This window comes from Ambystoma mexicanum, chromosome 3p (genome assembly GCF_040938575.1).
Source record: "Ambystoma mexicanum isolate Mex_15411 chromosome 3p, UKY_AmexF1_1, whole genome shotgun sequence".
Lineage (NCBI taxonomy): Eukaryota > Metazoa > Chordata > Amphibia > Caudata > Ambystomatidae > Ambystoma > Ambystoma mexicanum.
The window spans coordinates 99,773,937-99,786,029 of NC_090925.1; the positions used below are offsets into that span (position 1 = coordinate 99,773,937).

At 53.0% G+C, this 12,093-nt stretch overlaps 1 protein-coding gene across 1 annotated transcript; it reads right to left on the reverse strand.

The window, feature by feature from the left end:
• Positions 1-338: 338 nt before the first annotated feature.
• Positions 339-914, reverse strand: LOC138579793 (olfactory receptor 5V1-like). The gene has a single exon (XM_069650024.1). It carries the CDS (start codon positions 906-908, stop codon positions 339-341), a length of 570 nt encoding a protein of 189 aa, XP_069506125.1. The 5' UTR covers positions 909-914.
• Positions 915-12,093: the final 11,179 nt, after the last annotated feature.

Consider the following 12,093-nt stretch of genomic DNA (forward strand, 5'->3'; position numbering starts at 1 on the left):
ATAAACGTGTATTAATATGGGTGAATTGCATATTTCCCACATGAATTGTATAAGTATCGCTTATGTTATGTCTCACATGTCCATGAATATTCTTAAAGGTGGCTGAAGAACTTTTGTCATGAATGCAGACAAATTCATTAACAAAAACCAAAATAGGTAATTCAACTCAATTTTACAATCAAAATTGAACCCATGATTCAAAAAAGGAGATGCATACATTTGTGTTCATATAGTTTGCGCTAAAAAATATTGACTAATACATGTTCAATATTGTTTCATTCCATAGTCAATAAGGTTTGAAATCAATAAACTAAAATATAGTAAATCTCGCATATCTTCTATGATGAATTCTTATTCTTTCTTAAAGCTTTTATTAGCTCTGTATTCTTTAGACTGTATATAACGGGATTACAAACTGGAGAAACAGCGATATATGCCAAAGAAGAAATCTTGGTGTTTGAAAATGTTGATGCTGGTCTCAAATAGGTAGCAACGACAGACACATAAACAACAAAAACAACAGTCAGGTGAGAGGCACATGTGGAGAAGGCCTTGCGACGTCCTGTGACAGACTGGATTTTCAGGATGGAGGAGATGATGTTGATGTAAGATGTGATGATTAAAATGAAGGGCATCACTGTCAATAAGGTACCCATGATGTAGGTCAGTAATTCAATAGGGAGAGTACTACTGCACGAGAGCTTCATCAGGACTGCTATATCACAGAAGAAGTGGTTGATTGTGTGGCTCTCACAGAAGGAGAACTTTGATATTTCTATGGTGTGGCCAATTGGTTCTATGAGTCCCATTACCCAGCATGCAGCAGCTAGCCTAATGCAAACAGAGTTATTCATAATAGTCATGTAACGTAGTGGATGGCAGATGGCGACGTAGCGGTCATAAGCCATGACTGTGAGGAGATCAAATTCTACTACCATCATCGTCAAAGAAAAGTGCATCTGTGTCATGCATTGAGTGAATGAAATCCATGTTGCTTCCTTGAAGAAGCCGGCCAGCATCGGTGCAAATATGATTGTGGTGAGAAAAATGTCAACAAAGGACAAATTTGTGAGAAAGAAATACATTGGAGTCTGCAGTTGTGAGTTAGAATACACTGTAGCAATTATTACAAGATTCCCCACCCAGGTTACTAGGTACACCATTACAAATGCAACAAAAAGGGGCACTTGCATCTTCGGAAGATCGGAAAACCCTAAAATGAGGAAATATCCAGAGAAGTTCTGATGTTCTTGTTTCATTAATCCAGTTATGCAGGCAGGTTCGATTTTTTTTTTTTAAATACTGCAAATCGTAAAACAGAAAATACATTGAAACACAATGTTTGGTTAGAAGAACAGTAGAAAGCATAATTTTTGCAACAATGTTTCAAATCACTATTTTTCACAAGGGAAAATAAATCTGTATAATAAAAAATGATCAGCATACAATGAAATGAATTCATTTCAGCTGCATTAGCATGGGCGTGTACAAAAGTATTGACATTTTGTAAAACTATATCCATCAAGTTTCACTGTTTTCCAATTTCCTCAATTTATTACAGGGATGAACGGTGCCTTTGGGGTTTTGGTCTTGCCACCATGAAAGGAGATAATAGTGAAGATGTTTAGTTATGTGACGTCCCTTGAATAATGCTCGTACAAGACAAGGGCTGGTGCCTGTAGGCATACTGACATTGATTGCATCATTCATTCAGTGGACCAGATCAATGAATTGTGGCTCTTGGCAATTTACACTTTGTGCCATTATACTCGCTTGGTTTGCACATTGCTTGTATAGCAGAGTCTGCTAACTGTGCAGGCTTGTACTTAGCATAGATCATTGATGTTCTTACTTCCAGTGTGCAACACCCCCAGGATACCCTTAGTAGGGGAAAGAATGGTCAAGTGACTAAATTTAGGCCATCCACCAGTGGTGTGGGAATGCCATGGCATACCCTTAAACAGTAGCAGTGCTTCAGCAGCTGTGCTCTCAGCATTAAGACAAGTCTTATTTCTGCCTGTTTTGAACAAGCACCAACTTCATCAATGACCCTATTTAAAAGTTCAGTGTCACACAAATCATTGGAATGCATTTAGTGTCAAAGTTTATTTTATGATGATGGGAAGCTTAACTGCGGGTGCGCCTCAGAAACCCTGTGATCACCATAGCCAATACGTCCAACGCTAAATTGTATGCACCCCCAAGTCATGTTTTCTAATGGACATGATGGTTTCTGGGTATTGCTCCTGCAGGGGGCACCAGCAGCTCTTGACTTAGGTTAGGACAATAGGAAATTATGAGGCATGTAAAGATCTACTGTTTTTATTGCAGGCTGTCCATTGGACGGGTGGAGCTGCCTGCATCTAGCTGCTCGTGTAGCCTGTGAGGCATATGAGGCTCCATGACCTTTCCCTTCAATAGGGTGTTGTGAAAGTGGGAAGGAATGAGGCATTCATTTTGGCAGTTCTGTCCACACTGGGGCACTTTCATCCGAGAGATTGGCAATGGTCTTTGTGAGAGCTGAAGAATGTTGAGAAATGCTGTATGGGAGAACATGAATACTTTAGTAGCTGCTGTATCCAATGAAAGAGCATGAGCACCTTCATGGGTGGCTGCATCTGTGAAAAAGACCCCAGGAACCTTAATTGGTGACGTCACCTTGCAAGGAACTGAAAACCTTGTGTCGCTGTGCCGTGTGAAGGATCCCAATAGCCTCAGTCGCTGTCTACACCCTGTGAACAAGCCCAGTAACCTTAGTGGGAGGGTTTGCACTCCAAAAGGGCCTGATAACCTGAGTGGGGGCTATGCCAAGTTAAAGTGTGTGTACATATTAGTGGGTGGCTTCACCCTTTGAAAGATCCTGAGAACCTTAGTAGGTGGCTCAACCATGTGAAGGAGCCTGCAATTCCAAGTGGGTGGCTGTGCCATATGACCATATGAAAAACACATAAGACCCTAAGGGTGGTTTTGCCCTGTAGAAGAACATAAGATCTTTTAAAAAGTGGTGTGATCAGGATTTGAAAACCTCATCTGCACAATGTTCAATTGCATATGTAAGACAGCAACTGGTCCACATCTCTCAATCACAGTTAACACTACAGTTATTAACATCCCAAACAATCCATGAAGCAAGCTTCTCCTCTTTTCATCATCTGGCCTGTATTGGCTAACACATCATTGTCAAAAGCTGAGTGGGCTATAGGTACTGACATGAAATACTCTTGTGCAATGACATGCTTGTTAATTTTTATAAATGTCAATTCTTCATCATACAGATCTGTGAAGCGTCTTCTGCTGTTACAGTCAATAGCTCTGGCTGCACTAAAATCTCTCCAAGACGTCACTCTGTTGAGGAAAAACCTAACGATTCCACAGCAATTCTCACATGAATATCATATGTGTATGCTTACTCTGATTATTTGCAGTGTTGTTAGCAGTGGTGGCCATTGTCGCTGCTAAACACACACTGCAAAAAATCAGAGTAAGCATACACACATGATATACATGTGAGAATGGAATTCAGAGGTAAATAGAAATGTGGTGTTCAATTAAATAGTGAAATAAACATGTACAGAGTTCATTGCAAAAGAAATCAATGAAAAGAAAGACACACTCATTCTCTTCTAAAAGAAATTAGGAAACAAAAAAAACAAGACCCGTTCAACACAGAGATCACAATGATGAGCACTTTCTACATAGGACCTGCAGATGGCGTGCAGAACACCACAAAATGCAATGCCAAAAAAAGTTAATTATCCCAGGAACGGGATGATCTGTCGAGCTAGAAAGAGTTGCAATAATTTGGCAATGAAATAAAAAATATTCCATGCAAAATTCATGAAGCCAGACCTCACGGTTCATGATGAGTTATATCCCCAAGATCAATGCCATATACAAACCAACAAATTAACACGATTTTGTTTTTATATTACATGGCCACACTAGTGGCCATGTAGTTATCGTTCAGTTGCTGTTTCCATAGGAAGAGCACTTTTTGGGCGGCTTATAACTTCACTCCCCCTGGACGAAACCTCACCAAACTTTGCAAAGTATATGGCCCACTCTGAACTTTTCTGCAAAGTTTGGTGAGGATTCGTCCAGGGGGGGGCAAAGTTAAAGGGGGGGTCCCATAAACTGAATGGGAAAAAAACTTTGCTCACGCCTACAGCTCAAACCGCTGGACGGATGTTCACCAAATTTGGACCAGGAGCAGCGGCTTGATCCCGAAAGCATTCTTTTGCAAATTTGGTGAAAATCCATCCAGTAGTTTTTTTTAAAATGACCAAAATGTAGGTCACAAAAAATTAGTGATATCTGAGTACGGTCCGCGGACAGACTTCCCTGTTCCCTCCCCGGACAGAACGGGGATTGGGTGAGCGGCTTGCATGATGTCCGCAGACATCTGACGTGCCCACCCATTGGCGGCCATCTTTGTTTATCGTTTGAGGAGCGGGATCTGCAGCCTGCATAGTAAGCTCAGGCCCTGTGTCTTCCTCTTTCCCCCCACCCCCCGCTCATGCCCCGTGTCTCCCTCCTGTCCCCCCACCCCTGCTCATGCCCTGTGTCTCCCTCCTGTACCCCCCCAAACCCGCACATGCCCCGTGTCTCCCTCCTGTTCCTCCACCCCCGCTCACGCCATCGCCACATGGGGGCCTGCGGAGGGCCGAGTAGCGGGATCTGCAGCCTGCACACTGTAAGATCAGGACCCGTGTCTTCCTCTCGTTTCCCCACCCCTGCTAATGCCCCATATCTGCCCTGTTCCCCCCACACCCGCTCATGCCCTGTGTATCCCCTGTTCCCCCCACCCCCCGCTCATGCCCCATGTCTCCCTCTCGTTCCCCCCCACCCCCTGCTCATGCCCGTGTCTCTCTTGTTCCCCCCACCTTCCTGCTCATGACACGTATCTCCTTCCTTCCCCCCACCCCCTGCTCATGCCCTGTGTCTCTCTCCTGTTCCCCCCACCCCCCACTCATGCCCCGTGTGTGCCCTGTTCCCCCCACCCCCGGTCTTGCCCTGTGTGTGCCCTGTTTCCCCCCCACCCCCCGCTCATGCCCTGTGTCTCCCCTGTTCTCCCATCCCCGCTCATGCACCGTGTCTCCCTTGTGTTACCCCCACCCCCTGCTCATGCCTGTGTCTCCCTCCTTTCTCCCCTACCCCCCGCTCATGCCCCATGTCTCCCCTGTACCCCCCATCCCCAGCTCATGCCCTGTGTCCCCCTCCTTTAACCCCCCACCCTCCGCTCATGCCCCGTGTCCCCCTTCTTTCGCCCCCCACCCCCCGCTCATGCTCTGTGTCCAGCCCCCTTTACCCCCACCCCCCACTCATGCCCTGTGTCTACCTCCATTCCCCCCACCCCCCGCTCATGCCCATGTGTACCCCTCCTTTCCCCTCCACCCCCCGCTCACGCCCCGTGTCCCCCTCCTTTCCCCACCCCCGCTCATGCCCCGTGTCTCCCATGTTCCCCCCACCCCCGCTCATGCCTCGTGACTCCCTTGTTCCCCCACCCCCCGCTCATGCCCCGTGTCTCCCTCCTTTCCCCCATCCCCAGCTCATGCCCCGTTTCGCCTTCCCATTCCCCCTAACCCCCGCTCATGTCCCGTGTCTCCCTCCTTTTCCTCTCACCCCCGCTCATGCCCCGTGTCTCCCTTGTGTTACCCCTCACCCCACGCTTATGCCCCGTGTCTCCCTCCTTTCCCCCCCTCCCCCGCTCATGCCCCGTGTCTCCCCTGTACCCCCGCTCATGCCCCGTGCCTCCCTCGTGTTACCCCCCACCCCCTGCTCATGCCCCGTGACTTCTCCCCTGTTCTCCCCCACCCCCGCTCATGCCCCGTGTCTCCCTCCTTCCCCCCCACCCCCCGCTCATGCCCCGTGTCTCCCTCCTTTCCCCCCCACCCCCGCTCATGCCCCGTGTCTCCCTCCTTTCCCACCCACCCCCGCTCATGCCCCGTGTCCCACTCCTTTCCCCACCAACCCCCGCTCATGCCCTGTGTCTCTTTCCTGTTCTCCCCACCCCCCTCTTATGCCCCCTGTTCCCCCACCCCTCGCTCATGCCCCATGTTTTCCCTGTTCCCCCCACCCCCCGCTCATGGCCCGTGTCTTCTTCCTGTACCCCACACCCCTTGCTCATGCCCCGTTTCTCCCTCCTTTCCTCCCCCAACCCCCCCGCTCATACTCAGTGTCTCCACTGTTCCCCCCACCCCCGCTCATGCCCCGTGTCTCCCTCCTTCCCCCCACACCCTGCTCATGAACCGTGTCTCCCTCCTCCCCCCACCCCCCACTCATGCCCAGTGTCTCTCTTCTGTTCCCCCACCCCCCGCTCATGCCCCGTGTGTGCCCTGTCCCCCCTCCCCTGCTCATGCCCCGTGTGTGCCCTGTTTTCTCACCACCCCCGCTCATGCCCTGTGTCTCCGCTGTTCCAGCCCACCACCCACTCATGCCCCGTGTCTCCCTCCTTCCCCCCCAACCCCTGCTCATGGCCCGTGTGTGCCCTGTTCCTCCCCAACCCTTGCTCCTGCCCCGTGTGTGCCCTGTTTCCCCCCACCCCCGCTCATGCCCCGTGTCTCCCCTGTTCCCCCCACCCCCCACTCATGCCCCATGTCTCCCTTGTGTTACCCCCCACCCCCTCTCATGCCCCGTGTCTCCCCAGTACCCCCACCCCCCGCTCATGCCCTGTGTCCCCCTCCTTTCCCCCCGCCACCCCCGCTCATGCCCCGTGTCTCCCTCCTTTTCTCCCACCACCGCTCATGCCCCGTGTCTCCCATGTTCCCCCCACCCCCCGCTCATGCCCTGTGTCTCCCTCCTTTCCTTCCCCACCCCCCCGCTCATGCCCCGTGTTTCCCCTGTTCCCCCCACCCCCCGCTCATGTCCCGTGTCTCCCTCCTTCCCCCTCGCTCATGCCCCGTGTCTCCCCTGTACCCCCCACCGCTCGCTCCTGCCCCGTGTCCCCCACCTTTCCCCCCCACCCCCGCTCATGCCCCATGCCTCCCCACTCATGCCCTGTGTCCCCCTCCTTTCCCCCATCCCCTGCTCATGCCCCGTGTCTCCCTCCTTTTCCCCCACCCCCGCTCATGCCCTGTGTCTCCCATGTTCCCCCCACCCCCTGCTCATGTCCCGTGTCTCCCTCCTTTCCCCCCATCCCCCGCTCATGCCCCGTTTCTCCTTCCCATTCCCCCTAACCCCCGCTCATGTCCCGTGTCTCCCTCCTTTTCCTCCCACCCCCGCTCATGCCCCGTGTCTCTTTCCTGTTCTCCCCACCCCCCTCTTATGCCCCCTGTGTCCCTGGTTCCCCCACCCCCCGCTCATGCCCCATGTTTTCCCTGTTCCCCCCACCCCCCGCTCATGGCCCGTGTCTTCTTCCTGTACCCCACACCCCTTGCTCATGCCCCGTTTCTCCCTCCTTTCCTCCCCCAACCCCACCGCTCATGCCCCGTGTTTCCCCTGTTCCCCGCCAGCCTCAGCTCATGTCCCGTGTCTCCCTACTTTACCCCGCTCATACTCAGTGTCTCCACTGTTCCCCCCACCCCCGCTCATGCCCCGTGTCTCCCTCCTTCCCCCCACCCCCTGCTCATGAACCGTGTCTCCCTCCTCCCCCCACCCCCCACTCATGCCCAGTGTCTCTCTCCTGTTCCCCCCACCCCCTGCTCATGCCCCGTGTGTGCCCTGTCCCCCCTCCCCTGCTCATGCCCCGTGTGTGCCCTGTTTTCTCACCACCCCCGCTCATGCCCTGTGTCTCCGCTGTTCCAGCTCACCACCCACTCACGCCCCGTGTCTCCCTCCTCCCCCCCACCCCCCGCTCATGGCCCCTGTGTGCCCTGTTCCTCCCCAACCCTCGCTCATGCCCCGTGTGTGCCCTGTTTCCCCCCCACCCCCGCTCATGCCCCGTGTCTCCCCTGTTCCCCCACCCCCCACTCTCACCCCATGTCTCCCTTGTGTTACCCCCCACCCCCTCTCATGCCCCGTGTCTCCCCAGTACCCCGACCCCCCGCTCATGCCCTGTGTCCCCCTCCTTTCCCCCCCACCCCCGCTCATGCCCCGTGTCTCCCTCCTTTTCTCCCACCACCGCTCATGCCCCGTGTCTCCCATGTTCCCCCCACCCCCCGCTCATGCCCCGTGTCTCCCTCCTTTCCTTCCCCACCCCCCCGTTCATGCCCCATGTTTCCCCTGTTCCCCCCACCCCCCGCTCATGTCCCGTGTCTCCCTCCTTCCCCCCGCTCATGCCCTGTGTCTCCCCTGTACCCCCCACCGCCCGCTCCTGCCCTGTGTCCCCCACCTTTCCCCCCCACCCCCCGCTCATGCCCCATGTCCCCCTCCCCCCCCCACTCATGCCCTGTGTCCCCCTCCTTTCCCCCATCCCCTGCTCATGCCCCGTGTCTCCGTCCTTTTCCCCCACCCCCGCTCATGCCCTGTGTCTCCCATGTTCCCCCCAACCCCGGCTCATGCCCCGTGTCTCCCTTGTTCCCCCCACCCCCCGCTCATGCCCCGGGTCTCCCTCCTTTCCCCCATCCCCCGCTCATGCCCTGTTTCTCCTTCCCATTCCCCCTACCCCCTGCTTATGCCCCATGTCTCCCTCCTTTCCCCCCCACCACCTGCTCATGCCCCGTGTCTCCCCTGTATCCCCCACCCCCCGCTCATGCCCCATGTTTCCCCTGTTCCCCCCCACCCCTGCTCATGCCCCGTGTCTCCCTTTTTCCCCCCACCCCCGCTCATGCCCTGTGTCTCCCTCCTTTCCCCCACCCCCCGCTCATGCCCTGTGTCTCCCTCCTTTCCCCCACCCCCCGCGCATGCCCCGTGTCTGCCCTGTTCCCCCGACCCCCCCGCTCATGCCCCGTTTCTCCTTCCCATTCCCCCCACCCCCCGCTCATGTCCTATGTCTCCATCCTTTCCCCCCCACCCCCGCTCCTGCCCCGTGTCTCCCTCCTTCCCCCCCACCCCTGCTCATGCCCCGTTTCTCCCTCCTTCCCCCCACCCCCGCTCATGCCCCGTGTCTCCCTCCTTTCCCCCCCACCCCCCGCTCATGCCCCGTGTCTCACTCCTGTTCCCCCCACCCCCCACTCATGCCCCGTGTGTGCTCTGTTCCCCCCACCCCCTGCTCATGCCCCGTGTATCCCCTGTTCTCCCCCTCCCCCCGCTCATGACCCATGTTTCCCCTGTTCCCCCCACCCCCGCTCATGTCCCGTGTCTCCCTCCTTTCCCCCCCACTCATGCCCCGTGTGTCCACTGTTCCCCCCACCCCCTTTCATGCCCCGTGTCTCCCTCCTTCCCCCACCCCCCGCTCATGCCCTGTGTCTCCCTCCTTTCCCCCACCCCCACTCATGCCGTGTGTCTCTCTCCTGTTCCCCCCACCCCCTGCTCATACCCCGTGTGTTCCCTGCCCCCCCACCCCCGCTCATGCCCCGTGTGTGCCCTGTTTCCCCCCACCCCCGCTCATGCCGTGTCTCCCCTGTTCCCCCCACCTCCGCTCATGCCCCGTGTCTCCCTCGTGTACATCCCCACCCCCGCTCATGCCCTGTGTGTCTCCAGTTGCCCCCCACCCTCCACTCACGTCCCGTGTTTCCCTCGTGTTACCCCCCACCTCCCCACTTATGTACCGTTTCTCCCTCGTGTTTCCCCACCCCCGCTCAGGCCCCGTGTCTCCCTCGTGTTACCCCCCACACCCTCACTCATGCCCCATGTCCCCCTCGTGTTCCCCCCACCCCCCGCTCATGCCCCGTGTGTGCTCTGTTCCCCCCACCCCCCGCTCATGCCCCGTGTGCCCTGTTCCCCCACCCCCTGCTCATGCCCCGTGTGTGCCCTGTTCCCCCCCACCCCCCGCTCATGCCTCGTGTCTCCCTCCTGTTCCCCCCACCCCCTGCTCATGCCCCGTGTCTCCCCTGTTCCACCCCACCTGCCGCTCATGCCCCGTGTCTCCCCTTCCCCGCCCGCTCATGCCTCGTGTCTCCCTTGTGTTACCCCCATCCCCCGTTCATGCCCCGTGTTACCCCCCATCCCCCGCTCATGCCCTGTGTCTACCTCCATTCCCCCCCACCCCATGCTCATGCCCCGTGTGTGCCCTGTTCCCTCCCACCCTCCGCTCATGCCCACGTGTCTCCCCTGTTCCCCCCACCCCTCGCTCATGCCCATGTGTCTCCCCTGTTTCCCCCTCCACCCCCCGCTCATAACCTGTTGTGTTCTCTTTATACACCCCGCCTTCCCTTTCCATGGTGGCCATCTTGGTAACAGATCTCCTTCCTATACCGGGACACCGAAAAATCTTTTTTTTTACCACCTGGGGTTCCCACTTTGAGGACCTAAGATGCTAGTGGTCTTCATCTATTGAAAAGGATGTTATGGTGACGTTGCACTAATAAAAACCTATGAAATTCAGTAAAAAAAAAATGTGTTACAGGGACGTTAAGGTTAAGTTTCACTAATAAAAACCTATGAAATTCAATGAAAAAACTTTGTTAAAGGGACGTTATGGTTAAGTTGCACCAATAAAAACCTATGAAATTCAATGAAAACACTTTGTTAAAGGGACGTTATGGTTAAGTTGTGCTACAAAAAACCTATGAAATTCAGTGAAAAACTTTGCTAGAGGGATGTTGTGGTTAAGTTGTGCTACTAAAAACCTATGAAATTCAGTGAAAAAACTTTGTTAAAGGGATGTTATGCTTCCAAGTAAAACGAAAAACCCTTGAAATTCACCAGTTATGGTAAGCTAAGCAACCATAACTCACACCACCACAGTGCACTGCTAAGACTGACACCCACGACATCAAAGATGACATCAAAAATATTTTGACTTCTTCCCATGTATGTGCAAAGTGCCACAGCATATGGGGCCGGTGACAATATGACTATTTTGCAGCAATACTACAGTGTAGAGTGGTGATTTCTAGACCTTAAATTCTACCCAGCACTACCACTCGAAAACATGATCACACCCACAACCGGTAGAAAACCCCCACCTCATTCCATGGCCTACCAAAATGGGAAATTGATGCAAACCTTGTAAAGTGGTTAGAAACTTGTAATATGAACAACTCTTCAACTGAAAGACACACAAAAAAAACGATACTAACATTCTACACCTTCCCACATACAACACCCACCATCATCTCTCTTGTCATTTGAAGAATAGACTACGCCAGCAGCATCTATCTGAGAATGCCAGACTACCTTACCAAAAAACTACAATGAATACACAATACAGCAGCAAGACTACTCCTCAGACTCACTGAGAGAGAATGCATTTCAAACAGAGGCAAGTGTCCATCTCCAAACCAAACTGAACACTAAGGTCCAATAACAACATTGGCCTCAAACCAAACAAATACTCAAAACTGAAATTTGGTGGATCAGTATTCTCCTGCATCACGGCAACACTTTGGAATTCACTCCCTAAGGAAATATGAACAACAGAAGACCACATAAAATTCAGAAAATTGCTAAAAATATGTCTCTTTATCTCACTGAGCTCAACAGGAAACACGGTGAAAGGGAAACAGCCAATAAAACATAAGAGAAACATCCAAAACCTAATGAACCAAAACCTGGATACCCCACTAAAGAAAGCATTTTAACATAAACCACCATATGAACACTGTCAGACCAACATAACCCTTCAATAGAATGGCACAGACCACTAACATCACTAAACGACCCTACAAAAATCGTTCCAATATCCTGCATACTCACCCTCAAACAACAAATACAAACCACTTTCATTTTCCACAGCAGAAACCTAAAACCACCACAATATGCAAACGCTCAGGAATACCCAAATATACACAACATGCGACAGAAAATTTAACCAATTCCACACAACTCATCCCACACACAAGCATACAGCACACATAACCTAACCGTTATGAACTACAAAGACCATGACACATATTGACCGTTTTTTCTGAACTGTAGCTAACAACAGCACATCAAATCTTTCTAGCGCTTTCCCCCAGTACTCCACTAACTAAGCCCCCCATCCCTTCTTTTTAAGATCCAATAGAGTGCCTGGCCCCATGATAATTCCAGCAGTGCACAGTATAAATCACAACATAAGATCACATACCTAGTGCAGAAGGGATCCAGTCATAAATGTGAAAATGTCACTGA